This window comes from Agelaius phoeniceus (assembly GCF_051311805.1).
Source record: "Agelaius phoeniceus isolate bAgePho1 chromosome W unlocalized genomic scaffold, bAgePho1.hap1 SUPER_W_unloc_2, whole genome shotgun sequence".
NCBI lineage: Eukaryota > Metazoa > Chordata > Aves > Passeriformes > Icteridae > Agelaius > Agelaius phoeniceus.
The window spans coordinates 8,180,653-8,208,529 of record NW_027509867.1 but is presented as its reverse complement, the minus strand read 5'-3'; the positions used below and the strand labels follow the sequence as shown (position 1 = coordinate 8,208,529).

The 27,877-nt window shown below is 52.5% G+C and overlaps 2 protein-coding genes across 2 annotated transcripts; one reads left to right on the top strand and one right to left on the bottom strand.

Moving 5' to 3' along the window:
- Positions 1-6,119: 6,119 nt before the first annotated feature.
- On the bottom strand, positions 6,120-7,105 carry LOC143692738 (olfactory receptor 14A16-like). The gene has a single exon (XM_077172981.1). It carries the CDS (start codon positions 7,050-7,052, stop codon positions 6,120-6,122), a length of 933 nt encoding a protein of 310 aa, XP_077029096.1. The 5' UTR covers positions 7,053-7,105.
- A 19,265-nt stretch (positions 7,106-26,370) lies between these two features.
- Positions 26,371-27,303, top strand: LOC143692757 (olfactory receptor 14J1-like). The gene has a single exon (XM_077172998.1). It carries the CDS (start codon positions 26,371-26,373, stop codon positions 27,301-27,303), a length of 933 nt encoding a protein of 310 aa, XP_077029113.1.
- Positions 27,304-27,877: the final 574 nt, after the last annotated feature.

Here is a 27,877-nt window from a genome sequence, read left to right as displayed (position 1 = left end):
TCTTACTCCTTTTTTCTTTCTTAATTTACTGTTAATAAAAATTTCTTTATACTTTTAAAATTTTGAACCCACTTTACCTTTTTTGTAATCCAATCTCACAACAAAATAAAGACATAAATAATTAACCAACAGTAAAACCCACCATACTCATGAAATGATTAATTAAGAAATCTCAAGATAATAAAAATCCTAAATTAACAAACCAAAACCACTACAATGTCATAATAAACCATTTCCAAAAGTTTCTCTGATTTTCTAAAGCTCCCAGTAAAGGCTGATTTATAGTTTGGAGCTCCCGAGAATCTCTTGTTGGCATTTCTCCAGGGAGTCCAACTCAGGGTACAGAAACAAATGTAATTCCTTTAAATGTCTCCTTGAGAGAGTTGTTTGGGGGATGGGGGTCAGAGCTTGTGTGTCCTGCTTGGCCCAGCCCAGGAAGGGCTTTCCCAGCCACATTCCACACTCCATTGCCCAGCTGGAGCCGCTGGTGCCTCTGAGTTGTGCTGCCCCAGCCCCAGGGACGCTCTCCTTGTCTGCCCATTCCCCCACGGTCTCTGGGCAGGGATGGCCTCACTGGGGGCTGCTGACATCCTCAGCAACTTGGAGGCTGCTGCTGAATTTCACTGCTCCAGAGGCTTGTTCAGCCTTCAGCTCTTCAGTGCAGGAATTCAGTGTCCCAGGGCTCATGAACATTCAGAACACCTGAACAAGCCAAGCCTCTGGGAATCATTTGATTTTAATTTTCAAATCCTTTGTGGTTAAGTAGATCTCAGTAGTGTATTCAAACTGAATACATGACATTTAAAAAGACAGCGAGGAAAGATTTTGTAGGTCCTGTTTAGTTTTCTTTTCCTGTTAATTCATTGATATGTGCAATCTCCAATTGACACTGAATCAAAGTATCTCCTCATGCAGTTGGAATAGATATGAAAATCAAGACCCTTCATGGCTGACAATCAATCAGACTCGGTCCCTACCCGCACCCCACCATTTCCCCCATCCAAGCCCTGGCACTCAGAGCAGCCTTGTGCAAATCTGAGCTCCCTCCAGCCCAGGCTGCACCTGCAGCTTTCAGCTCCTTGGCTCCAACTCCCACCTGCTTTCCTTGCAGAAGGAGCTGCCCGAGACACAGAGGGATGTTTATTTCTTGTCAGCCAGCAAAGCCAAGGGGAGGCACAGCTCCATCAAATGCAAAAGTCATTCTTCTCCCTGGCTGTGCCCTGCCCCTGATCCCCCCAGCTTGTCCTGTTTCCTTCATCCCTGCATTGCCAGGGACTCTCTGGGACAAGGGAGCTCAGCTCTGGGGATGGAGGGAGGTCCAAGTGCAGCCCCTGTAGTGGGAACCACAACTCACCAGGTTTCTGTCCTTTGGGGGTCAGGAACTGGTGAGAATCAGAGGCACAGAAAGTTTCTCTTCATGGCCAACAGACCACAGTTGAACAGGACACAATTTAATAACAATCTCACTCTTCCCTGAGCCATGTGCAACGTCCCAGCAGTGTCTGATGAGTCCACCACCCAAAAGTGATTTCCATCCTAAAAGTAATTTTAGACAAATGTGTCTCTGTGATAGATATAAAAACAATGAAGTTCTTGTATCAGGATGCTCATCCTGGGGTGGGGGCAAAACAGCTCCAACAATTCCTGATTTGCAAAGCTGTCAGTGGTGGAAGGAGAAGGGAGGTCAGGCTGCTCTTGGTGTTGAGGAAATGCTGAAACCAGCCTGACTCATTTCATCTCCTCCTGTCCTGGCTGATCTCCCCTCTTTCCCCTCCCACCCATTGGCTTTTGTCTCCCACCAGGCCCCCGGTGAAGAGCCTGGCTCTGTGTTCTCCATCCCCTCCTCGCTGGCACTGCCAGGCTGGGATGAGGAGCCCCTCAGCCTTCCCTGCTCTGGGCTGGACAAGCCCAGCTCCCTCAGCCTCTGCTCACAGCCCAGGGGCTCCAGCCCCACCTTGAAGGCCCTTCCCAGACCCTGCTCCAGCTGCCAGACATCTTTCCTGCCCTGGGCAACCCAACCCAGGCCACAGTGACCTGGATAATCCCCGTCCTTGATGTCCTGGTCACACAGCCCTGGCCCCTTGTCCCCATGTCAGGCTCTGGGGTGGATCCTGTGGAACATCCTTTGGTGGAGGCTGTGGCTCCAGGTGGGCTGGGGGGATCCTGTGGGACAGGGACCCCGCTGGGCATGGACAGCATTGGACTTGTTGGGAGAAACTGTGAGGGGGAGCTGGGGCAGAGTGACCAACCCAGTGACCTGACACAGCCCTGCTGGGATGTCACACAGCCCCTCTGGGATGTCACACAGCCCCTCTGGGATGTCACAGCCTGCTCTGGGATGTCACAGCCCATTCTCTAATGTCACACAGCTGGTCTCTGATGTCACAGGCAACTCTGTGAGGTCATAGTCTGCTCTGTGATGGCACAGCTTGCTCTGTGATGGCACAGTTGGCTCTGTGATGTCACAGAGGCAGTCTGTGATGCTTCTCCATGACCTCGCATAACCCACTCTGTGATGTCATAGCCCACTCTGTGACCTCATGTTACCAGATGATCAATTGCCTACACCAGGTGAGCTCACACCTGGAGCTTGTTCTCCATATCCCCAGGCCTGTGGAAACCACACAAGGCCCATTGTGTGAGAAGGGGAACTGGAAGTTCAGCAGCCTCAGGGTCCTGCCAGCTCAGCCAGGCCCACCGGAACCTTGGGGTCCACGACCACCAGGGACCACCAGAGAGACCCCCAGGACAGAAGAACACATGGGTAAAGGGGAGGGGAAATGTGTTAATGATTTTGGGGAAATGATTATCATATGTATGTTTAGTCCAAGACAATCAATGAATATGTGTGCAAAATACAGAAAATAAACAGAAACTTTCCTGTGCTCAGCATGCACAGCTTTGGGAGGAGCTCTCCCCCGTGCATCCAGCTGAATAAAGAATGCTGCTTCTTAATGCTGCACTGGGGTAAAGGAGTTTTCTCTTTCACTGAATTTTTGGTAACACTCCCACTGCCAAGGAAAGCTCTGTCTGCTGCTGTTCACAAGCAGAGAAGGGCTGGGGGCAGATGTGGGGCTCAGAGGCTGCCTGGGGCACAGTGACCATGAAATAATCAAGTTTTCAATGTTCTGTGAAAGGAGGAGGGGCAGTAACAAAACTTCCGCACTGGAATTAGGAAGGGCAGACTTTGGCCTGTTTAGGACGCTGATTTGGGGAGTACTGAATCAGGTACTGATTTTTTAAAGAGAAAGAGCCCTTAAAATCAAAGGGGTCCAGGAAGGATGGACACTTTTCAAGAAAGTAATCTCAAGGGGGAAGGAGCAGCCTGTCCCAGTGTGGTAAAAGATGAGCTGGTGAGGAAAAGGACTGGCCTGGCTGCCCATGGAGCTTTTGTGGGAACTTAAGGGAAAAAAGAGGATGCATCATTTTGAAAAGAGAAACAGGCAACTCAGGAAGTGTTTAAGGATGTTGCTAGGTTATGCAGAAAGAAGAGGAAAGAGGTGAAAGCCCAATTAGAGCTTAATCTGGCCACTTGTGTGAGAACTAATAGGAAATGTTTCTATAAATAAATTAGTAGCAAAACACCGGATAAAGAGAACCTCTACTCTTTATTGGATGCAGTGGAGAATAGAGTAACTAAAGAAACGTCTGAACAGTTTAACACCTTGTTTCCCTCAATTTTCAATATAGGACAGGTTGTCCTCAGGACAAGTGTTCTCCTGAGCTGGTAGATGGGCACAGGGAGCAGAACAGCCCCCTGGAATCCAGGAGGAAGCAGCTGCTGACCTGCTGAGCCACTCAGATGCTCACAGGTCTATGGGAGCAGATGAGATCCATCCCAGGGGGATGAGGGAGCTGTGGATGAGCTCCCCAAGCTGCTCTCCATCATTTACCATCAGTCCTGGCTCAGCAGGGAGGGCCCAGAGCACTGGAGGTGCCAGTGTGAGCCCATGCCCAGGAAGGGCTGGAAGGAGGAGCTGGGGAACTCCAGGCCTGTCAGCCTGACCTGGGTGCCCAGCAAGGTTATGGAACAGATCACCTTGAGTGCCATCACAGGGCACCCACAGGATGGCCCAGGGATCAGAGCCAGCCAGCGTGGATTTAGGGCTGGCAGGTCCTGCCTGACCAACCTGGTCTCCTTTTATGCCCAGGTGACCCACCTGTGGATGGGGGAAAGGCTGTGGATGTTGTGTGCCTGGACTCCAGCAGAGCCTTTGACTCTGTCTCTGACAGCATTCCCTGGAAAAGCTGCAGCCCACGGCTTGGGCAGGTTCCCTCCTGGCTGGGAGATTTAAGAGCTGGCTGGAGGCTGGGCCCAGAGAGGGGTGGGGATGGTGCTGCACCCAGCTGGTGTCCAGGCACTGGTGCTGTCCCCAGGGATCTGTGCTGGGCCCAGTCCTGTTTAATATCTTCACTGATGGTCTGGGTGAGGGGATCGAGTGCAGCATTCACAAAGTGCAGATGGCACCAAGCTGGGTGTGAGTGTGGATCTGCTGGAGGGCAGGACAAGAAGACCCAGCCTTAAGCTGCACCAGGGGAGGCTCAGGCTGGACAATAGGAAGGAGTTCTTCACAGAAAGGGTGAGTGGGAACTGGAATGGGCTGGCCAGGGGGGAGGTGGCAGAGTCACTGTCCCTCTCCAGTGGCACTCAGTGGCATGATCTGGGTGACAAGGCAGCATCAGGGCATTGCTTGGACTTGATGATCCCAAAGGTCTTTTCCAGCCTATTTGATTCTGTCATTCTGTGATGACTGGGACACTCTGGGGCCATTGTGACACTGCAGGGCCTCATGGAACTAAGAGGACCATGGTGACACCGTGCAGCCCCACAGAACCAGGTGTCCACGGTGGTGCTCTGGGGCCAAATGGAACCAGGGAGTGCCCCGTGACACTCTGGGCCCTCGTGGAACCACAGAGGCCATTGTGACACTGCAGGGCCTCGTGTAACCAAGGGGTTTCACCATTTTGACACTGCAAAACCAAGGGGACCATTGAGAGACTGCAGGGCCCAGTGGAACCAAGGGGCCGTTCTGACACTGCGGGGCCTCATGGAACCAAGGGGACATTGTGACACTGCAGGATCCTGTGTAACCAAGGGCCCACTGTGACACGATGGGGCCTCAAGGGATCTGGAATAATGCTGTGACACTGTGTGGCCTTGTGGAAACAAGGAGTCCATTGTGACACTGAGGGGACTTGTGGAACCCCAGAGACCATGGTGACAGTGTGGGACCTCATGTGGCCATGGGGCCATTGTGACACCCTGGGGCCCCATGGAACCAAGGGGCCACTGTGAAACTGCAGCACCAATGAGAACATTGTGACACTGTGAAGCCGCATGGAACCAAGGAGTCCATTGTCATATTTTGTGGCCCCATGGAACCAAGGAGACCAGTGTGACAGTGCAGGGCCTGGTGTAACCAAGAGGCCATTGTGACACTGAGGGGCCCCTTTGAACCAAGGACTTCTTTGCAGATGTCACCAAGCTGGATGTGAGTTTTGATCTGAGAGAACATAGGAGTGGTCTGCACAGGGACCTTGGTAGGCTGGATCCAGAGGATGAATCGAACAAGGTGAGGTTTAACAAATCCAAGTGCCAGGCCCTGCTATTTGGCCCCAGTGCTACAGGCTGGGGACAGAGTGGCTGGAGAGCAGCCGGGCAGAAAGGGACCTGCAGGGACTGATGGACAGCAGGCTGGACATGAGGCAGCAGTGTGCCCAGGTGGCCAAGAAGGCCAATGGCTCCTGGCCTGGATCAGGAATGGTGCGGTCAGCAGGAGCAGAGCTGCTCTGCCAGCACTGATCTGCCCCAGCTCTGCACACAGACATTGCTGCTGAAGCTCCAGAGAAGGCAACAAAAGGGCATCTCTGCAGAAAACTCTGCTGGGAGATCCTTTAGTTCCTTTAAAGCCAACAAGAGCACAGCCCCTCATTGACACAGTCTGTGGCCACAGGGAAGGTGGAGAGAAACAAAATTAGAAATGGTAGAAACAATGAAATTACTTTACGGAAAATATGAAAAAAGTAAAACAAAGAAAAAGAACTTCCAAAATGAAACCAATAAAAGTATCAAAGATGAATTTTATTACAAGCAATTTGCACAAACTGGCAAGCAGTTTTCAATGTTTCTGAAAGCATCCAGTCATCAGTCTCCACACTGCAGCCTTGAGCTCCTGGTTCCTCAGGCTGTAGATGAGGGGGTTCAGGGCTGGAGGCATCACCGAGTACAGAACTGACAGGGCCAGATCCAGGGATGGGGAGGACATGGAGGGGGGCTTAAGGTAGGCAAATGTTCCAGTGCTGATAAACAGGGAGACCACGGCCAGGTGAGGGAGGCAGGTGGAAAAGGCTTTGTGCCGTCCCTGCTCAGAGGGGATCCTCAGCACGGCTCTGAAAATCTGCACATAGGAGAAAACAATGAACACAAAGCCGCCAAAAGCTAAACAGATGGAAAACACAAGAAGTCCGAGTTCCCTAAGGTAGGATTGTGAGCAGGAGAGCTTGAGGATCTGTGGGATTTCACAGAAGAACTGGCCCAGGGCATTGCCATGGCACAGGGGCAGGGAAAATGTATTGGCCGTGTGCATGAGAGCATTGAGAAAGGCACTGGCCCAGGCAGCTGCTGCCATGTGAGCACAAGCTCTGCTGCCCAGGAGGGTCCCGTAGTGCAGGGGTTTGCAGATGGACACGTAGCGGTCGTAGCACATGATGGTCAGCAGATAAAACTCTGTTGAAATGAAGAACAGAAAGAAAAAGAGCTGTGCAGCACATCCAGTGTAGGAGATGTTGCTGGTGTCCCAGAGGGAATTGTGCATGGCTTTGGGGACAGTGGTGCAGATGAATCCCAGGTCAGTGAGGGCCAGGTTGAGGAGGAAGAAGAACATGGGCGTGTGCAGGTGGTGGCCGCAGGCTACGGCGCTGATGATGAGGCCGTTGCCCAGGAGGGCAGCCAGGGAGATGCCCAGCAAGAGGCAGAAGTGCAGGAGCTGCAGCTGCCGCGTGTCTGCCAATGCCAGCAGGAGGAAGTGCCTGATGCAGCTGCTGTTGGACATTTGCTGGGGCTGCACATGTGCACCTGTTCATGGAGAAAGGACAGTGACAAATCAGGAGAGGCTGCTTGGAGTCAAACCTGGGCCATTCCCTGTAGACTGTCCCTACTTTTGGGACACACCGCCCTTCTAGCTTCTGTGGGAAAGCCTTTGGCTGCAATCAGAGCACAGTCACACTCCCCAGGTACCCTGGGATAAACCAGACCCTGCCCAGAGCAGAGGGATCCCTGAATGTCTCACCCTCTCTCAAGGTCTCTGGGCAAGGTCTCAGCACCCCCTTGTGCCAAGGACACTCACGGCTCCCTGGGCAAACCCAGCATCATTTCCTCAGCTGTGGCAGCTCTGCCCTTCCCCGTGGGACATTCAGGGAACTCCCAGAGGCTCTGGCACAGATTTGCACCCAGGAGGGCAGCTCAGAGCCTGGCAGGGCACAGCAAGGAGATCCCTCGCTGTGCCCATGATGGGATCTCAGGGAGGGGGCTCAGCTCATTCCCCTTTGCCATGGACTGCTTTGCCCACAGCCCCACAGGTGCCAGGGAAGCTTGGACACCCCATTGCCATGGACAGCCCTGCCTGGCAGGAATGCCAAGGGCAGAGCCTGACTCAGCTGCTGCAGATGCCAGAGCCTCCCTGAGAGCAGCAGATAACAGTGCCAATGTCAGGGCAGGGCAGAAGCAAGAGCAGATGTTGTGGTGCTGTGCCTGAGAGGGCAGGGCAGAGACAGCCGGGCACTCAGGACAGTGTTCCCGTGCCCAGCTGTGCCCGGCACCTCCCACACACCAACAGTGCCCTCCTGCCCCAGCCCTGCTCTCTTCAGCCCCCTCTCCTTCCCTGAGCATCTCCCTGGGCCTGGACATTCCCTCCTGAGAGGAGCCTTGTCCCTGCCAGCGCTCACAGAGCCCATCCCAGCCTGTGTGCCCTGGCTGGGGCCCTACAGAAACCTGCCTGTGTGCAGGGCCCTGGCTGGGGCAGGCTCTGTGTGCAGCTGGGCAAGGGCAGCTCAGGAGAGCCCTGCTGGGCCCTGCAAAGGTGATGCTGCTGCTGTGCAGGGCTGAGGAGTGGCTGAGGGCCCTTTGGGAGGCTCCCAGCAGAGACTGATCAACTTAATTTACAGTTCTGCAGTCCCTGTAAAAGATCAAACATTAGTTTGATGATTCTGCTGTGTCCCTTTCAACTCAGAATGTCCTGGGATTCTTGGATTACAATTCCTGTTCTGCTTCTCTCATCCCCTTGTTTTTTATAATCAAAAGAGAAAAAAATCCCCTTGCAACAGTGTTAGAACAGTAAAGTAAAAACCAGACCTTTATTGGAAGCTTCCAGGTGTCCCAGTGGGGATGGGGCACACCCGGCCCCTGATTTCAGCAATTTATTAAGGTTGATTAATTAGGATATTGAACAGGAACATCCTATAGGAGATTCACTTACCCCAGTTACACATTCCTGGCTCAATCCATTGGAGTAGGTCCAAGGGCTTCTTTGCATTCACTTTTTGTTATGACTGCTCACATTCTGGTCAAAAAACAAAATGTTCTTCTTGTAGGTCCTCTTCCTGATAATAAAACTATACAGGATACTATATGTTTTGTATACTATATGTATTTCAGGAATGCATTTAGACAATCAGTTTATTTTTCTAAAATCAAAGAAAAAGGCTAGGGAAAATAATAATGTTAATAAAGGATTATAGTTATAGATTTATATAATAGTAATAGAGTTCATTAAAAGTTTAATAGACTTAAAAAAGGAATATATATTTAAAATTATGTAATAGTAATTTATAGAGCTACAAATATATGAAAATTGTATAAAGTAAAAAAAAATCTTTTTGTAATCAGCCCCGTGTTCCCATCCTTCTTCAAGCAGGAAATTGAAAACACTCTCAGGAAAGCTCCTGATCTTTCCAGCAATCCCAGGCTTACCTTCTTTGGGAAGTGCCCTCCGGAGATGTGCCCAGGCTGGTCTGGAGCTGGGAGCAGCCCTGCCCCACCCAGCCCCTCTCAGCAGCAGCCCCTGCCCTGCTCAGGGTGGCTCCTTCCCCCCAGAGCTTCTCCCCAGCGCTGGGAGCAGCTGCCAGGGCTGGCTGAGAGCTGTCCCTGGCAGGCAGCAGAGTCCCTGCCCCAGCACAGCGCCCTGGGCTGCAGGACCCTGCTCTGCAGGACAGCCCTGGGCACCCCTGGCTGCTCTGCACGAGAGACAAGCAGAGAATGTACTCACAGGCTCTGCAGGCATTGGCATGTTCCAGCTTGAGGAGATGGCTCCAGGAGCTGCAGCTGCATTGTCCTGCAGCCAGAGGTTCCTGTGCCAAGGGCTGGCAGTGATTGTGCCCCAGGCACTTCTCAGCCCCTTCCCAGCGCTGACTGATTGAAGCTCTCTGTGCCTCTGGGCTGTGCCCGGGCTGGCTGCAGGCAGTGCCCCAGCCCTGCTGGGCTGGCACAAGAGCTGCTCATCCAGAGAAATGTGCTTTTGAAGCTCTTCTTGGTGACCAGGAGCTGCCTCTGTGCCAGGAGCCCAGCCCAGCTCAGCAGCACAGACACAGCACAAGGACTTTAATCAGCCTCTGGGGCTTTGTGCTCAGGCCCTGGACATCAGTCCCTGAGAGGGAGCTGAAGAAACCTCTCCAGAGCTCCAAGGCAGAATCCAACTCCACAGTTTCTTGGACTTTTAATGGGTCCCAGAGAGGGACACGACTGAGCAAGTGTCCCCAGGCCCCAGGCAGAGCAGAGAACTGCAGGCAGTGCTGACAGGTGGGGACAAAGAGAAGCCAAGTCTTGGTGCCCTGGGGCACAGCAGGGTCTGTGCCAGCAAGGGCTGGGAGGAGACACCTTGTCCTGAGGCCCTGGGGCCTCCTGGCACAGCCCCAGCCAGGCTGGGCACTGTCAGCCCCTTGTGCTGCCCTCAGCATCCCCCCCTAGCCCACATCCCAGTGGCCTCAAGGATCTGCTGTAAGGAGTCCCTGGGGAGCCTTGCTCAGCAATGGCCCTGGGGGCTCCTTCATGCTCCCTGCAGGGACTGCAGGTTTTTCAAAGGACTTTGGCTTTGGCTTTTGCCTTGGAGTCTCTGAGAGCTTTGTGCAATCATGGCCTCCAATTATCTGCTGTAATTAGTCCCTGGAGATTCTCTGCCTGTTGCAGCATTGATTGGGACTCATTAATAATTCAGGGTACTTAAGTTTTTTAAGCTACTTCCCCTTTCCCTTTTGATACAGACTCTATGAGAAAGATTGTGCATTTACAGGCTCCAATTATCTGCTGTAATTAGTCCCTGGAGAGCCGTTATCAGTAACAACATTCAGTGGGCTCATTAATGCTTCAAGGTACTTTAGTTATTTTAAGGTACTTGGTGTTTCCCTTTTGATACAGACTCTGTGAGAGGTTTGTGCAGTCATGGCTCCAATTATCTGCTTTAATGAGTCCCTGGAGAGCTTTGTACTGACACTCAGTGGTGCTCAGTAATGCTTTGAGCTTCTCAAAATTTTTAAGGTAGTTTGGAATTTCCTTTCCACTCTGAGACTCTGAGAGGTTTTTGGTCAATCCTGGCCTCCAGTTCTCTCCTCCAAGGAGTCCATGAGGAGCCTGTGTTGGGGATGGACCTCACTGAGACCCATTCATGCTTTGAGACACTTTGGGGTTTTCTTCTGACTTTGACTCCTGGAAAGGTTTGTGCAATCTCCTCTTAGGCCCTGAGGTTCAAGGGCTCAGCTCCAAATGCACCACAGGGCTCATCAGGATGCAGCAAGTCCTGACAAACCATGGCTCTGCCTTGATTTCCCTCTGCTCTTATGCAGTTTATCAGGAATGTATCTGGAGTAATTTTTGGTTTGCTAATTTGAGATTTCTCAGCCAATGCATCTATTAGTGCAGTGGGATCAGTGTTGGCTAATTACCATTACACTCACTGGAATATATTTACTCATTTCCTGCTGTGAGATAGGATTAGGAGAAAGGCAAAGTAGGCTCAGAATTTTAAAAGGGTATATAGAAAAGTTTATTACCAGTAAATAGAAGAAAGAATAATAAGAATCTGAACACTTCTCCTCTCCTGACAACCTTTTCTTTCTTACTGACAATGCAAGGAGACAAAACCTGAAAGTTTCAGTCAGTTTACACCATCTAGAACAGTCTTTCTTCAGTTCACTTAGGGAGAGGAGTCTCTCTTTCATGCTATGGAGACTTCTCCATAAGAAAAACATTTGCTCGTGGCTCTCAATTCCCACGAAGAGCAGCTGCCCAGAAAATCTGGAATAGTGAAGTCACTCCCATTTTTCACAGCTTTTCCCACAGCTGTTTTTATGGGCCATGTCAGCTTATGGGGTATGAGTTTAAAGATGAGCTGTTCAAGAGCAAAGAATCTCTTCATCTATTTCTGAAATCATCTTCATCTCCGAGAACAGAGATCTTCTTCTTCTCTCCATGAGGGCGCAGGATCTTGTTACTCTTCTCTCTTTCTCTGTTGAAACTTTTCATGGGATCACAGCTACTTCAACATTTACCTACTTTAGCATGGAGGTTTTTGCTGAACAGGTCATCTACCCATATTTTCAATTAGTTATAGGGAAAAGAGACTCTGATGTATCAATTACATCCTTCCCCATAGCTTTACAAGAGGATTTCAGCCCCAAGATCAAGGCATCTCCTCATTCCTCCCATCTGGGACTCAACTTCCCCTTCAGTGACCTTGGTGTCTTCATGTTGCTCTTCTCTGTGCCTGCACTTTGTCCTTTTCTCTCACTGGAGGGAGGATGGAAGCACTGAAAGAGTTCATATCTCACCCGGGGCCTGCAGATGGTTCCGTGCCCCCGGCCGGGCTCGGTGCTTGCGGCCGGAGCTGTTTTACGATGGAGGTTTCTGCAGCGGCTGCGCTGGGGCTGTGTCAGGATGGGCCGCGCTGGGGCAGGGCCAGGATCTCAGCAGCCAGGCCAGAGCACAGCAGCAGCACAGCCGGGGGCCGATGGCTTCTCCTGCCCCTGCCCGGGGCTTGCGGCTGAAGCCCAAGGGTGGCAGAATCTTGGCCGAGCCGCCCCGGCCCGGTTCTGCTCATGGGGCCCGGCGGATCCTGGCTGGGCCCGGGCTGGCGGCGGGGCAGGGCTCAGCAGGGCCCAGATGTTCCCAACTGCAGCCATGGCCCGGCCCAGCCTCGGCCCCGCGGCCTCCCCTGCCCTGCCCGGCAGCCGATGGGGCCTGGCGGGGTCCCTGGGAAGGGGCCCGGCCCCACGGCAGGAGCCGCCCGGCCCGGCCTGGCTGAGACGGGGCCGGGTCAGCCTTGTTACCTCTGTGCCAGCCAGAAGGGAAAGAGACTCTCCCAGGCTTTCCCATCTTTAACATGTGTCTTCACAGAGCCTTGTACAGTTTCCTTAGTGGTTTAACAGATTGTCAGTTCTCAAAGCTGATTACTGATTGGTTTTTTTGTCAGACACAGATGAAACTGCTAGCAGCTTCTCTTAGAACATCACTTCCATGATGCAAAATCACCACAACAGCACAGAGCCCAGAGCTCCTTTGTCCATATGTATCGGTCATGTGCCCAAGTCCTCAAAAACCCTTCTTGGGAGATCTCTGGCCCCTTTCCAAGTTTTTTCAACTGAAAGCATTCAACTCAGAGTCTAAGAAAATCACCAGCAGACATGGGCAGCCTGACCTGTCTGTCCTTACTACTTTTGTCTGGGAGCAATCTTTGGATATATGGAATTTGGGAAGCCAAATTCTAATTTTGGCCATGGACCATGGACATGAAGGTTGGTTCTTTTCCGTAGGAAGGAAGGAACAGAGCCCCAGTGTTTGCCAGGCAGAAGAGAGGTGACCACCAGAGGACAAGGCCAGCCAGAAGCGGCAGGTTTTTTTCTGAGAGAAACCCTTGCATATAGGAAAATTTTTAGAGAGAATACCAATTTTGGCAATGGACATTTAAAAAAAGGGATGGTTCCTTTCTATAGCAAGGAAAGCACGGAGCCCCAGTGTTCCAGGAGCTGATGAGAGGCATTCCTTGACATTGCAACGTCAGCCAGAGCTGTCAGGTGGCCCCTGGGAGGCCAAGCCAGCCAGGCCTGTTCCATGTTCCCTCAGTTCTATCAGGCCCCACAGTGTCCCAATGGTCCTTTGCTTCCCTGAGGCCCTGAGGTGTCATAATGCCCCCTTGGTGACACCAGGCCCTGAAGGGTCCCAATGGTCTCCATGGTTCCATCAGGCCCCACAGAGCCATAATGGTCTCTGGGTTCCATGAAGCCCCACTGTGTCACCATGGCCCCTTGGTTCCGTGGGCTCCAGTGGTGCCACAATGATCCCCTTGGTTCCATGGGGTCTCCACAGTGTCCCAGTGTTCTCCATGGGAAGGAAAGAACCCAGCCCCAGTGTTGCAGGGGCAGTTACCAGAGGTCAAGGCCAGCCAGGCTTGATGGTACTGGCAGATTGTGCCTGGGAGCAACCCTTGGATATCCAGAATTTTGGAGGTGGAATCCCAATTTCAGACATGGACACCTGGAGGATAAGGACGGTTGTTTTCCATTGGAAAGAAAGCATGGAACACTGATACAGTGACATTTGGGGATCTATGGGGAGCACTGGGGATCGTTTCTGCACCTCGTGACCCAACAGGAGCTTTTCTAATAAATGTTGCCTGAAGCTCCCACTGTGCCCATCACAGGAACCCCTGTGAGTGTCTGGGACATGCCAGCTCTTTGGCAGCCTGGGGACTCCTGGGATGTCACCATGGAATGGCTGTGACTGCTCTGACCACAGGGTTCTTTACCATCCCCAGAAAGCCCTGGGAGGTCTCCATGGAGCCCCTGTCTCTGCGTGTGATATTCCAGCTCTGGAACAGCCTGGAGATTCTTGGAATGTCCCCATGGAACCCTTCTGAGGGCCTGTGACAAATCTGATCCTTAGTAGGCAACCATCACCAGCCCCCTGTTGCTATGGTCAGTCCTTTGGCAGCTCCATGGAGACCCCATGCCAGGGGTGGTTGCCATGGCCACCAAGGCTGGCACCAGCTGGGATGCTCAGTTTCCACGGGCCGGGCTTCAGGAATGGGATTCCCCAATTTCCTGCTCCCGCTAAAACCGCGCTGCCCTCGCTGCCCTCCCGCCTCCCGTGGAAAGCACAAAAGGCAAAGATCCCGGGCTGGGATAAGAACAATTTATTGGGAACAGCAAGGAGATAAGGAGCAAAAGGAACCGAAACAATATTGATAAAAGAAGGGATAAGTAAAACTATTTACAGAGAAAACTACAACATCAACAACTAGTTCTTCCTGGCAATGTATTTCCTCCTGTCTGGAAAGGAGACCCTTTTCCTCAGGGAGAGAGAGAGAGAGAGTCCCTTTCCTGCCCCTGGCAATGACCTGAGGTGGGAGTGAATGTAATGACAGGGCCATGGCCAGCCCCTCAATTCTCCAATCCCACATAAAGTCATTGGCGGGGCAACAAAAGGTACAGGTGTCTTCCCAGCATTGATTACAGGGAACATGGATCACCAGGGCTCTGACCAACGTGGTGTCTCCAATGGGGGATTAAGCTGGAGCAGTGCATGAAGCTCTTCCTGCAGTTGGGGCATGTGCAGGGCTTCATTTACTGGTGGCTCCGTTGGTGTCTGGTCAAGTGAGAGCTGCTGGTGAAGCTCTTCCCACACTGGGGACACTCGTAGGGCCTCTCCCCAGTGTGGATGCGCCGGTGGGTGACAAGGGTGGAGTTGTGCTTGAAGCCCTTCCCGCAGTCGGGGCAGTGGAAGGGCCTCTCATCCGTGTGAATCTGCTCATGCAGGCGGAAATTTGAGCTGGTGTGAAACCTCTTCCCACACTCGGGGCACTTGTAGGGCTGCTCCCCTGTGTGGATCATTTGGTGGATGATCATTTGGGTCTTCCTACTAAAGGTCATCCCACATTCCCCACAGTTGTATGGCCTTTCCCCAGTGTGGATCCTCTGGTGGCAGATCAAGAGAGACTTCAGCCTAAAGCTCTTCCCACATTCCCCACATTCATAGGGTCGTTCCCTGGTGTGGGTCTTCTGGTGGGAGATCAGGTTAGAGTTCTGGCTGAAGCTCATCCCACATTCCCCACACTCGTAGGGCTTCTCCCTGGTGTGGATCCGCCGGTGCCTGATGAGGTGGGAGTTGCACTTGAAGCCCATCCCACAGTCAGGGCAGTGGAAGGGCCTCTCATCCGTGTGAATCCGCTCATGCAGGAGGAGATCAGAGCTGGTGTAAAACCTCTTCTGACACTGGGGACACTCGTAGGGCCTCTCCCTCTCCCCAGTGTTGATGCGCTGGTGGGTGATGAGGGTGGAGTTGCGCTTGAAGCCCCTCCCACAGTCAGGGCAGTGGAAGGGCCTCTCATCCGTGTGAATCTGCTGGTGCTGGAGGAGACTGGAGCTCGTCTGAAACCTCTTCTGACACTCAGGACACTCGTAGGGCCTCTCCCAGGTGTGGATGCGTTGGTGGATGATGAGGGCAGAGCTGCAGCTGAAGCCCTTCCCACACTCCCCACACTCATAGGGCCATTCCCCAGTGTGGATCATCTGGTGGCTGATCAGGGTGCTGCTCTGCCTGAAGCTCTTCCCACACTCCAAGCACTTGTGGGCCTTCTCCCCATTGTGAAGCTGCCCATGGACCACCAGCTCTGAGCTCTGGCTGAAGCTCTGTCCACCTTCCTGGCTCAGGGTGGGTCTTTCCTCCTCAGAGCACCCTGGGCTGGGTTTGGAGCCCCTCCTCTTGTGGAATCTCTGGGGATTTTCCTCCCCATTGGATTCCTGTGCCCTGGAGTCACTCAAAATGGCCTCTTCCATGAGGTTCTGCCACAGGGATTTGCCCTCCCTGGTCTCCATCCTCAGCTTCTTCCCTGGGGGAGGAAGGACAAGGAGAGGATGGGATTTGCCTCCGTGCCACAGGGAAGGGGAAGGAGATCCCCCCAGTGCATCCCCAGCAGGACGGGGTTGGCAGCAGGGTTGTCCTGCAGCCGGGGGCTGTGCTGGGCTGGGAGATGAAGCAGGAAAGAGGGGGAAAGGGGCACTGACTTCATCCTCACCTGCCTGGCTGTCCCAGGGCATTGTGTCAGTTTGAAAAGACAGGTGTCTGCTAAGGAAGGCAGGAGACTCCCTTGAAATGGAAAATGTTAATCCCTTCACTTGGAACTATAATTTTCAAAACAAGGGGCTGTCAAGCAAAGTCTATGGGAATAGGAATAACAGTTCTTCAGAAGGAAAATTAAGAATACAAATGCAGTAGTACTAAAAACTTCTTACAGAGTAAGAATACAACCTGACACCCTGTGGGTCAGAGTGTTGGTAGCACTCCTGTTAAATGGTGGCTGCAGTGCTCCTGCAGGGACAGGTGTGGTTTTGTTGGAGCAGGGATCCTGTAGAAGGGTGGAGTTTTCCTCTGAAGGTCCAGTTGTGGCGTCGATCGGCCTGGTCTTCCTCTGGGATCCAGTGGAGCTGAAAGCTGCTCTTCTGGGAATCTTGTGGGAGAAGGCTGACTCTGTTGTTCACATTCTCAGATTATATCCAGGTAGGAATGCTTGGCTCCTCCCTCTGGGCAGAGCTTCTGACAATGGGATGATGGAATTTTTATCAGTGACACTCAATGGCCCATTAACAGAAGATATCTCCCTGGAGGGAGGATTCCTTGTGGAAGAGATAAAGTAAACTGCTCAATTAACAGATGATAATTGCCCCAGCTTTAACAGAGGGTAATTGAATACACACCCAGCTAAACCTGAGACACTGTTCCAGCCTTGGAAAGCAGGATTTGGTACCAGGATTCTTTAGGGAATGCAACCCTGATTGAAGGCAGAGATAGAATCTCCAGAGCCTGCAGCCAGAAATGGACAGTTGTGTGATACTCATTTCAACATCTTCTCTTTCGGAATTATTGACTAATGATTATTTGCTTTGCCTACCTAATATTTTTGTAATTTTTTGCAAATTTGCATTATCTAATTACACTTTTCCTTAAGTTAAGTTGGTGTCTGTGTCTTTGGTGCGGGCCCTGCCCACTGGCGAAACAGGGCCCAATCCTGCCTAAGTGTTACCTGGGGAGACAAAACCCTCACTGCAACTGTGCCCCCTTCCACCTTGTTCCCCACACTTCATGCACTGATCATGATGTCCTATGCTCTGGGCTATCCCTGGGGTCAGCTGGGATCTCCTGTCCTGGCTGTGTCCCCTCCCAAGCTCCCCCACACCCTGAGCCCCTCCCCAGCGTGGCCGAATGAGGGGCAGGACAGGCCTTGGCTCAGTGCGAGCTCAGCAAGAACAAAACCATCTCTGCGTGCTCAGCCCTGTGCTCAGCCCCCGGGCCCGGCATTTCCTCCACTGCCACCCCGGAGCCCCCTTTCCCACCCCTCTGCCCCACGGCCGCCGCAGCACCGGCTGACAATAGAAGCAATTCTGGGGCAATTCCAAGTTTCCTTGGTTCCTGCACAGCTCCAGCTCAGCTGCTGGCAGGTTACAATTAAAGAAAAGTGCAAATTTGGCCCATTAAAGATATTATTAAAAGGAAGGGAAAGCTCTGTGTAGCTGTCACAAAGGTGACAGGGATGAAGAGAATAATGATTCTCACATATGGAAAAAACCCAAGCCTGGGAATTCAGTAGTTATTTGGGAATTTAGCTACTTGAGCTGGGCTTCTTGTGGGACTTTTAGCAGCCTTGTGTTCCTCACCATGTGGTGAATGAACCTTGTCAGTCTTGCTGGTATCATTTGCTCCATTTCCTCCAGCGATTTTAACAAACTTTTCAAGGAGGGACAACAAAATATTTTCTTTACACTCCAGTCCCACAACAGCCATTTTCCTCATCAGTTCTCCCATAGGTCGCTCAGACGAAGCTGCATCCAAGTTTCCAAGAGTTCCTCCAGGGAGACCCACAACCTCCTCAGAGGAAGGAACCATGCTGTTGTCAAAGGCAACTGGGGTCAAACAACAGTGCCCTGAACTCACTGTGCCAAAATAATTTTGCAATCTGGTTAAGAAAATATTAGAGAGATGCCATTTGCCCTGGAGCAGGGCAAGTGTGACATTGTCCCCTGTGTGTGTGTGGCCTTCCCAGGGTGGGGGTTTTACACCTGAGCCAGTTTGGGTAAGGGGGGTGGTGTTCACCCCCTGAGCAGGGATTCCCCCACTGTTTCAGGCTGCAATGTAAGATGGAACCAAATGCATGTTTTCAATGCCCATCCCCATCAACTGTTGTAAACAGGCGGGGCAGTGTTCTTGATCTCTTCCATGCTTCAGCCCTGATAACGCCCTCCAGGGGAGATATCTTCTGGGAATGGGCCATTGAGTGTCACTGCAGGACTGATCAAATTCCATCATCCCATTGTGGGATGCTCCGCCCAGGGGCAAGATCCAAGCATTCCTACCTGCATATAAGCTGAGCCTTGCAACACCAGGAGCAGCTTGCCTACTGGATTCCCAGAGGACAAGAGCTCCAGAACCACCACTGGACCTGCAGAGGAAGACCAGACCCTTCTACAGGATCACTGCTTGGACAGAATCACCTTCATCCCTCCAACAGGACTGCAGCCACCATTTAATGGGACTGCAGCCACCAGCCTGAGCAGCAACAGAGTGTCAGGTTATATCCTGACTCTGTCAGTTTAGGGCAGTGTTTCTGTATCATTGCCTTGATCTTCTTTTCTTATTAAATTGTAATTCTGGTTTAGACTCTCCCCCAGGTTTGTCTTCAAACCAGTAAAAATTCAATGCGCTCATCCCTTGCTTTCCTCCCAGAACAGGATTTCACATCCCCAAACCTTTGCCAGATGGAGGAGGAGGCTGCAAGGAAGAGGAAGGAGGCCCGGGACACGCAGGCAGGTGAGGAGGAAGTCAGTGCCCCTTTCCCCCTCTCTCCTGCTCCATCTCCCAGCCCAGCACAGCCCCCGGCTGCAGGACAACCCTGCTGCCAACCCCGTCCTGCTGGGGATGCACTGGGGGGATCTCCTTCCCCTTCCCTCTGGCACGGAGGCAAATCCCATCCTCCCCTTGTCCTTCCTCCCCCCGGGAAGGATCTGAGCATGGAGACCAGAGAGGAGAAATCCCCACAGCAGAAACTCATGGAAGAGGCCATTTTGAGTGACTCCAGGGCACAGGAATCCAATGGGGAGGAAAATCCCCAGAGATCCCACAGGAGGAGGGGCTCCAAACCCAGCCCAGGGTGCTCTGAGGAGGAAAGACCCACCCTGAGCCAGGAAGGTGGACAGAGCTTCAGCCAGAGCTCAGAGCTGGTGGTCCATGGGCAGCTTCACAATGGGGAGAAGGCACAGAAGTGCTTGGAGTGTGGGAAGAGCTTCAGGCAGAGCAGCACCCTGATCAGCCACCAGATGATCCACACTGGGGAATGGCCCTATGAGTGTGGGGAGTGTGGGAAAGGCTTCAGCTGCAGCTCTGCCCTCATCATCCACCAACGCATCCACACTGGGGAGAGGCCCTATGAGTGTCCCCAGTGTCAGAAGAGGTTTCAGACCAGCTCCAGTTTCCTCCAGCACCAGCAGATTCACACTGAGGAGAGGCCCTTCCGCTGCCCCAACTGTGGGAAGGGCTTCAAGCGCAACTCCACCCTCATAACCCACCAGCGCATCCACACTGGGGAGAGGGAGAGGCCCTACGAGTGTCCCCAGTGTCAGAAGAGGTTTTACACCAGCTCTGATCTCCTCCTGCATGAGCGGATTCACACGGATGAGAGGCCCTTCTGCTGCCCTGACTGTGGGATGGGCTTCAAGCGCAACTCCCACCTCATCAGGCACCAGCGGATCCACACCGGGGAGAAGCCCTATGAGTGTGGGGAATGTGGGATGAGCTTCAGCCAGAACTCTAACCTGATCTCCCACCAGAAGACCCACACCAGGGAACGACCCTATGAATGTGGGGAATGTGGGAAGAGCTTTAGGCTGAAGTCTCTCTTGATCTGCCACCAGAGGATCCACACTGGGGAAAGGCCATACAACTGTGGGGAATGTGGGATGACCTTTAGTAGGAAGACCCAAATGATCATCCACCAAATGATCCACACAGGGGAGAGGCCCTACCAGTGCCCCGAGTGTGGGAAGAGGTTTCACACCAGCTCTCAGCTCCTCCAGCACCAGCGGATTCACACGGATGAGAGGCCCTTCCTCTGCCCCGACTGCAGGAAGGGCTTCAAGCACAACTCCACCCTCGTCACCCACCGGCGCATCCACACTGGGGAGAGGCCCTACGAGTGTCCCCAGTGTGGGAAGAGCTTCACCAGCAGCTCTCACTTGAGCAGACACCAACGGAGGCACCAGTAAAAGAAGCCCTGCACATGCCCCAACTGCAGGAAGAGTTTAATGCACTGCTCCAGCTTTATCCCCCATTGGAGACCCCACGTTGGTCAGAGTCCTGGTGATCCATGTTCCCTGTGATCCATGCTGGGAAGACACCTGTCCCTTTTCCTGCCCCTGGCAATGACATGATGTGGGATTGGAGAACATGAGGGTCTGGCCATGGCCCTGTCATTACATTCACTCCCACCTGAGGTCATTGCCAGGGGCAGGAAAGGGACTCTCTCTCTCTCTCTCCCTGAGGAAAAGGGTCTCCTTTCCAGACAGGAGGAAATACATTGCCAGGAAGAACTAGTTTTTGATGTTGTAGTTTTCTCTGTAAATAGTTTTACTTATCCCTTCTGTTATCAATATTGATTCTGTTCCTTTTGCTCCTTATCTTGTTGCTGTTCCCAATAAATTGTTCTTATCCCAGCCCGGGATCTTTGCCTTTTGTGCTTTTCATGGGAGGCGGGAGGGCAGCGAGGGCAGCGCGGTTTTAGCGGGAGCAGGAAATTGGGGAATCCCATTCCTGAAGCCCGGCCCGTGGAAACCGAGCATCCCAGCTGGTGCCAGCCCTGGTGGCCATGGCAACCACCCTTGGCATGGGGTCTCCATGGAGCTGCCAAGGGACTGACCATAGCAACAGGGGGCTGGTGATGGTTGCCTGCTAAGGATCAGATTTGTCACAGGCCCTCAGAGGGGTTCCGTGGGGACTTTCCAAGAGTCTCCAGGCTGTTCCAGAGCTGGAATGTCACACACAGAGACAGGGGCTCCATGGAGACCTCCCAGGGCTTTCTGGGGATGGTAAAGAGCCCTGTGGTCAGAGGCAGTCACAGCCATTCCATGGTGACATCCCAGGAGTCCCCAGGCTGCCAAAGAGCTGGGATGTCCCAGACACTCACAGGGGTTCCTGTGATGGGCACAGTGGGAGCTTCAGGCAACATTTATTGGAAAAGCTCCTGTTGGGTCACGAGGTGCAGAAACAATCCCCAATGCTCCCCATAAATCCCCAAATGTCACTGTTGTATCAGTGTTCCATGGTTTCTTTCCAATGGAAAACAACCATCCTTATCCTCCAGGTGTCCATGTCTGAAATTGGGATTCCACCTCCAAAATTCTGTATATCCAAGGGTTACTCCCAGGCACAATCTGCCAGTACCATCAAGCCTGGCTGGCCTTGGCCTCTGGTGGCTGCCCCTGCAACACTGGGGCTGGGTCCTTCCCTTCCCATGGAGATCACTGGGACACTGTGGGAACCTCATGGAACCAAGGGGATCATTGTGGCACCACTGGACCCATGGAACCAAGGAGCCATGGTGATACAGTGGGGCTTCATGGAACCCAGAGACCATTATGGCTCTGTGGGGCCTGATGGAACCATGGAGACCATGGGGACCCTTCAGGGCCTTGTGTCACCAAGGGGGCATTATGGCACCTCAGGGCCTCAGGGAAGCAAGGGACCATTGGGACGCTGTGGGGCCCCATGGAACCGAGGGAACATGGAACAGGCCTGGCTGGTTTGGCCTCCTAGGGGCCACCTGAAAGCTCTGGCTGATGTTGTGATGTCAAGGAATGCCTCTCATCAGCTCCTGGAAAACTGGGGCTCCGTGCTTTCCTTGCTATAGAAAAGAACCATCCCTCTTTTTAAATGTCCATTGCCAAAATTGGTATTCTCTCAAAAAAATTTTTCTATATGCAAGGGTTTCTCTCAGAAAAAAACCTGCCACTTCTGGCTGGCCTTGTCCTCTGGTGGTCACCTCTCTTCTGCCTGGCAAACACTGGGGCTCTGTTCCTTCCTTCCTATGGAAAAGAACCAACCTTCATGTCCAGGATCCATGGCCAAAATTAGAATTTGGCCTCCCAAATTCCATATTTCCAAAGATTGCTCCCAGAAAAAAGTAGCAAGGACAGACAGGTCAGGCTGGCCATGGCCTCTGGTGATTTTCTTAGACTCTGAGCTGAATGTTTTCAGTTGAAAAAACCTTGGAAAGGGCCCAGAGATCTCCCAAGAAATGTTTTTGAGGACTTGGGCACATGACCGATACATATGGACAAAGGAGCTCTGTGCTCTGTGCTGTTGTGAGGGTTTGGCATCATGGAAGTGATGTTCTAAGAGAAGCTGCTAGCAGTTTCCTCCGTGTCTGACTAAAAATCCAATCAATATTTAGCTTTGAGAATTGACAATCTGTTAAACCACTAGAGAAACTGTACATGCCTCTGTGAAGACACATGTTAAAGATGGGAAAGCCTGGGAGGGTCTCTTTCCCTTCTGGCTGGCACAGAGGTAACAAGGCTGACCCGGCCCCGTCTCAGCCAGGCTGGGCCAGGCGGCTCCTGCCGTGGGGCCGGGCCCCTTCCCAGGGACCCCCCCAGGCCCCATCGGCTGCCGGGCAGGGCAGGGGAGGCCGCGGGGCCGAGGCCGGGCCGGGCCATGGCTGCAGTTGGGAACATCTGGGCCCTGCTGAGCCCTGCCCCGCCGCCAGCCCGGGCCCAGCCAGGATCCGCCGGGCCCCAGGAGCAGCCCTGGGCCGGGCCGGCTCGGCCAAGATTCTGCCACCCTTGGGCTTCAGCCGCAAGCCCCGGGCAGGGGCAGGAGAAGCCATCGGCCCCGGCCGTGCTGCTGCTGTGCTCTGGCCTGGCTGCTGAGATCCTGGCCCTGCCCCAGCGCGGCCCATCCTGACACAGCCCCAGCGCAGCCGCTGCAGAAACCTCCATCATAAAACAGCTCCGGCCGCAAGCACCGAGCCCGGCCGGGGGCACGGAACCATCTGCAGGCCCCGGGTGAGATATGAACTCTTTCAGTGCTTCCATCCTCCCTCCAGTGAGAGAAAAGGACAAAGTGCAGGCACACAGAGGAACATGAAGACCCCCAGGTCACTGAAGGGGAAGTTGAGTCCCAGATGGGAGGGATGAGAAGATGCCTTGATCTTGGGGCTGAAATCCTCCTGTAAAGCAATGGAGAAGGATGTAATTAATATATCAGACTCTCTTTTTCCCTATAACTAATTTAAAATATGGGGAGATGACTTGTTCAGCAAAGGCCTCCATGCTAAAGTAAGCAAATGTTGATGTAGCTGTGATCCTATGAGAAGTTTAAACAGAGAAAGAGAGAAGAGTGGTGAGATCCTGTGCCCTCAGGGAGAGAAGAAGAAGATCTCTGTTCTCAGAGATGAAGATGATTTCAGAAATAGATGAAGAGAATCTTTGCTCTTGAACAGCTCATCTTTAAACTCATACCCCATAAGCTGACATGGCCCATAAACACAGCTGTGGGGAAAGCTGTGAAAAATGGGAGGGACTTCACAATTGCAGATTTTCTGGGCAGCTGCTATTCATGGGAATTGAGAGCCACGGGAGAACTTTTTTCTTATGGAGGAGTCTCCATAGCATGAAAGAGAGACTCCTCTCCCTAAGTGAACTGAAGAAAGACTGTTCTAGATGGTGTAAACTGACTGAAACTTTCAGGTTTTGTCTCCTTGCATTGTCAGTAAGAAAGAAAAGGTTGTAGGGAGAGGAGAAGTGTTCAGATTCTTATTACTCTTTCTTCTATTTACTGGTAATAAACTTTTCTATATACACTTCTAAAATTTTGAGCCTACTTTGCCTTTCTCCTAATCCCATCTCACAGCAGGAAATGAGTAAATATATTCCAGGGAGTGCAATGGTAATTAGCCAACACTGATCCCACTGCACTAAGAGATGCATTGGCTGAGAAATCTCATATTAGCAAACCAAAATCACTCCAGATACATTCCTGATAAACTGCATAAGAGCAGAGGGAAATCAAGGCAGAGCCATGGTTTGTCAGGACTTGCTTGATCCTGATGAGCCCTGAGGTACATTTGGAGCTGAGCACTGGAACCTCAGGGCCTGAGAGGAGATTGCACAAACCTTTCCAGGAGTCAAAGTCAGAAGAAAACCCCAAAGTGTCTCAAAGCATGAATGGGTCTCAGTGAGGTCCATCCCAACGGAGGCTCCTCATGGACTCCTTAGAGGAGAGTATTGGAGGCCAGGATTGACCAAAAACCTCTCAGAGTCTCAGTGTGGAAAGAAAATTCCAAACTATCTTAAAAAATGTGAGAAGCTCAAAGCATTACTGAGCACCACTGAGTGTCAGTACAAAGCTCTCAAGGGACTCATTAAAGCAGATAATTGGGGCCATGATTGCACAAACCTCTCACAGAGTCGGTATCAAAAGGGAAACACCAAGTACCTTAAAAGAATGGAAGTACCCTGAAGTATTAATGAGCCCCACTGAGTGTTGTTACTGACAAAGCCTCTCCAGGGACTAATTACAGCAGATAATTGGAGGCCATGATTGCACAAAGCTCTCAGAGACTGCAAGGCAAAAGCCAAACCCAAAGCCCTTTGAAAAACCTGCAGTCCTGCAGGGAGCATGAAGGAGCCCCCAGGGCCATTGCTGAGCAAGGCTCCCCAGGGACTCCTTGCAGCAGATCCTTGAGGCCACTGGGATGTGGGCTAGGGGGGGATGCTGAGGGCAGCACAAGGGGCTGACAGTGCCCAGCCTGGCTGGGGCTGTGCCAGGAGGCCCCAGGGCCTCAGGACAAGGTGTCTCCTCCCAGCCCTTGCTGGCACAGACCCTGCTGTGCCCCAGGGCACCAAGACTTGGCTTCTCTTTGTCCCCACCTGTCATCACTGCCTGCAGCTCTCTGCTCTGCCTGGGGCCTGGGGACACTTGTTCAGTCGTGTCCCTCAGTGGGACCCATTAAAAGTCCAAGAAACTTTGGAGTTGGATTCTGCCTTGGAGTTCTGCGGAGGTTTCTTCATCTCCCTCTCAGGGACTGATGTTCAGGGCCTGAGCACAAAGCCCCAGAGGCTGATTAAAGTCCTTGTGCTGTGTCTGTGCTGCTGAGCTGGGCTGGGCTCCTGGCCCAGAGGCAGCTCCTGGTCACCAAGAAGAGCTTCAAAAGCACATTTCTCTGGATGAGCAGCTCTTCTGCCAGCCCAGCAGGGCTGGGGCACTGCCTGCAGCCAGCGCGGGCACAGCCCAGAGGCACAGAGAGCTTCAATCAGTCAGGGCTGGGAAGGGGCTGAGAAGTGCCTGGGGCACAATCACTGCCAGCCCTTGGCACAGGAACCTCTGGCTGCAGGACAATGCAGCTGCAGCTCCTGGAGCCATCTGCTCAAGCTGGAACATGCCAATGCCTGCAGAGCCTGTGAGTACAACTCTGGGTATTTCTGGTGCAGGGGAGGTGAAATGCTCATGAAGCTCTGACATGCTGAGGGGTTCTGGTCAGTCATAGACTATTTCCAAGAAAAGGATTTCAACAAAAATTAGAAAATTTTCAAAGACTTTTCCTTTAGTTTCCTGCTATTGGAGAATGGCTGGGAGGGGGGATAAATATTAAAGGTTGATTATGAATTATAATTATGAATTTTGACAAGTGCCTGAGGCAACCGAACTGTGCTTTTAGTGACCAATAGGTTCACAGGAGATCCCTAATGTGCTTTCAGCCACTCTGCCCATGGACAGCAGCAGCATCACCTTTGCTGGAGCTATCAGGCTCAGTCTGAGCTGTCCTTTCTCCAAGCTGCAAACAGAACCTGCCCCCAGCCAGTGCCCTGCAAACAGGCAGGGTTCTTGAGGGCCAAGGAGAGTGCACAGAGATTTGGGGGCTGTGAGTGCTGGCAGGGAGAGATCAGGCACAGGGAAACACCTGCAGGAGGAAAATCTGCAGGAAGCAGAGAGAAGATCAGGCAATGAGAGAAAACAAAGCCCAGCAATGCTGTGGCAGGGAGAGTTTAGAGATGCCCACAGGAGCCCCTGCAGTGCAGCCCCTCCCTCTGAACAAGCCCCCTCCCTCCTGTGCCCCAGCCAAGCCTCTGCCCTCGGCCTGCGAGTTCCTGATATCTAAGAATAGAAGGAAAGACATAGGGGGAGCTTAAAAAGAAAACCCTAGAACTCTTAAACACCAAAGGCTGTCTTTGTGTTCCAGGGCAGGGTGTATGGGAAAAGGCTTTGATTTTGGTTACAGGAATCTCCTCTAACTCTTCACTGTCCTTTCTCCATGAACAGGTCGCCATGTGCAGCCCCAGCAAATGTCCAACAGCAGCTCCACCAGGCACTTCCTCCTGCTGGCATTGGCAGACACGCGGCAGCTGCAGCTCCTGCACTTCTGCCTCTTGCTGGGCATCTCCCTGGCTGCCCTCCTGGGCAACGGCCTCATCATCAGCGCCGTAGCCTGCGGCCACCACCTGCACACGCCCATGTTCTTCTTCCTGCTCAACCTGGCCCTCGCTGACCTGGGCTCCATCTGCACCACTGTCCCCAAAGCCATGCACAATTCCCTCTGGGACACCAGCAACATCTCCTACACTGGATGTGCCGCCCAAGTCTTTTTCTTTCTGTTCTTCCTTGGATCAGAGTATTCCCTCCTGACCGTGATGTGCTACGACCGCTACGTGTCCATCTGCAAACCCCTGCACTACGGGACCCTCCTGGGCAGCAGAGCTTGTGTCCACATGGCAGCAGCTGCCTGGGCCAGTGCCTTTCTCAATGCTCTCATGCACACGGCCAATACATTTTCCCTGCCCCTGTGCCATGGCAATGTCCTGGGCCAGTTCTTCTGTGAAATCCCACAGATCCTCAAACTCTCCTGCTTCAAATCCTACCTCAGGGAACTTGGGCTCATTGCTTTTAGTGTCTGCTTGGTATTTGGTTGTTTTGTGTTCATTGTTTTCTCCTATGTGCAGATCTTCAGGGCCGTGCTGAGGATCCCCTCTGAGCAGGGACGGCACAAAGCCTTTTCCACCTGCCTCCCTCACCTGGCTGTGGTCTCTCTATTTGTCAGCACTGTTATCTTTGCTCACCTGAAGCCCCCCTCCATCTCTTCCCCATCCCTGGATCTGGCAGTCTCTGTTCTGTACTCGGTGGTGACTCCAGCCCTCAACCCTCTCATCTACAGCCTGAGGAACCAGGAGCTCAAGGATGCTCTGAGAAAAATGATGACTTTATCTTTTAAGAAACAGTAAACTCTCTTTTTCTGCTCTATAACCTTAAGAATGTAACTCTTTACAATCTCAGCTTTTTTTTCCTAGTTCTGCAGTTTTTCATTGAGACCTTTTTTTATTATTATACTAGTGTTATAATGTTTTTTATAAAATACTGTAGTCCTCTGCTGAGCATGTCTACATGGACATCTACTTTTCTTGTGTAGCACAAAGACTTTCAGGGGTCTTGTTCCCTGTTCATTTCAATAATATCCAGTGTCTGCCCTGCCTTGTGTGTCCAAGGCATTTCCTCAGCCCTTCTCTGGCTCTGCAGGGGCAGTGCCTGTGAGCAGAGGCTGAGGGAAGGGGCTCCCAGCACAGCAGCACGGCCAGGGACAATGGCCCTGCCTCTTTGCACATCTGCTCCCCCCAGCTCCACACTCCCCTCCCCAGCCCTGCTGTGGGTGCAAGGCCAGAGTGCTCTGGCAGCTTGGTCCCTGTCCTGCTGCGTGTCCCTGCTGTGACCCCAGGCAGGGACAGGCCATGGGCACTGCTGGGACACAGCTGGGCTCCAGCACAGCAGCTCCATCAGCAAAGGGCATCTCCTGAGGGCAGG

Excerpts from the sequence above, each read along its gene's own strand:
- LOC143692738 (XM_077172981.1), bottom strand. The coding sequence starts at position 7,052 with ATGTCCAACAGCAGCTGCATCAGGCACTTCCTCCTGCTGGCATTGGCA.
- LOC143692757 (XM_077172998.1), top strand. The coding sequence starts at position 26,371 with ATGTCCAACAGCAGCTCCACCAGGCACTTCCTCCTGCTGGCATTGGCA.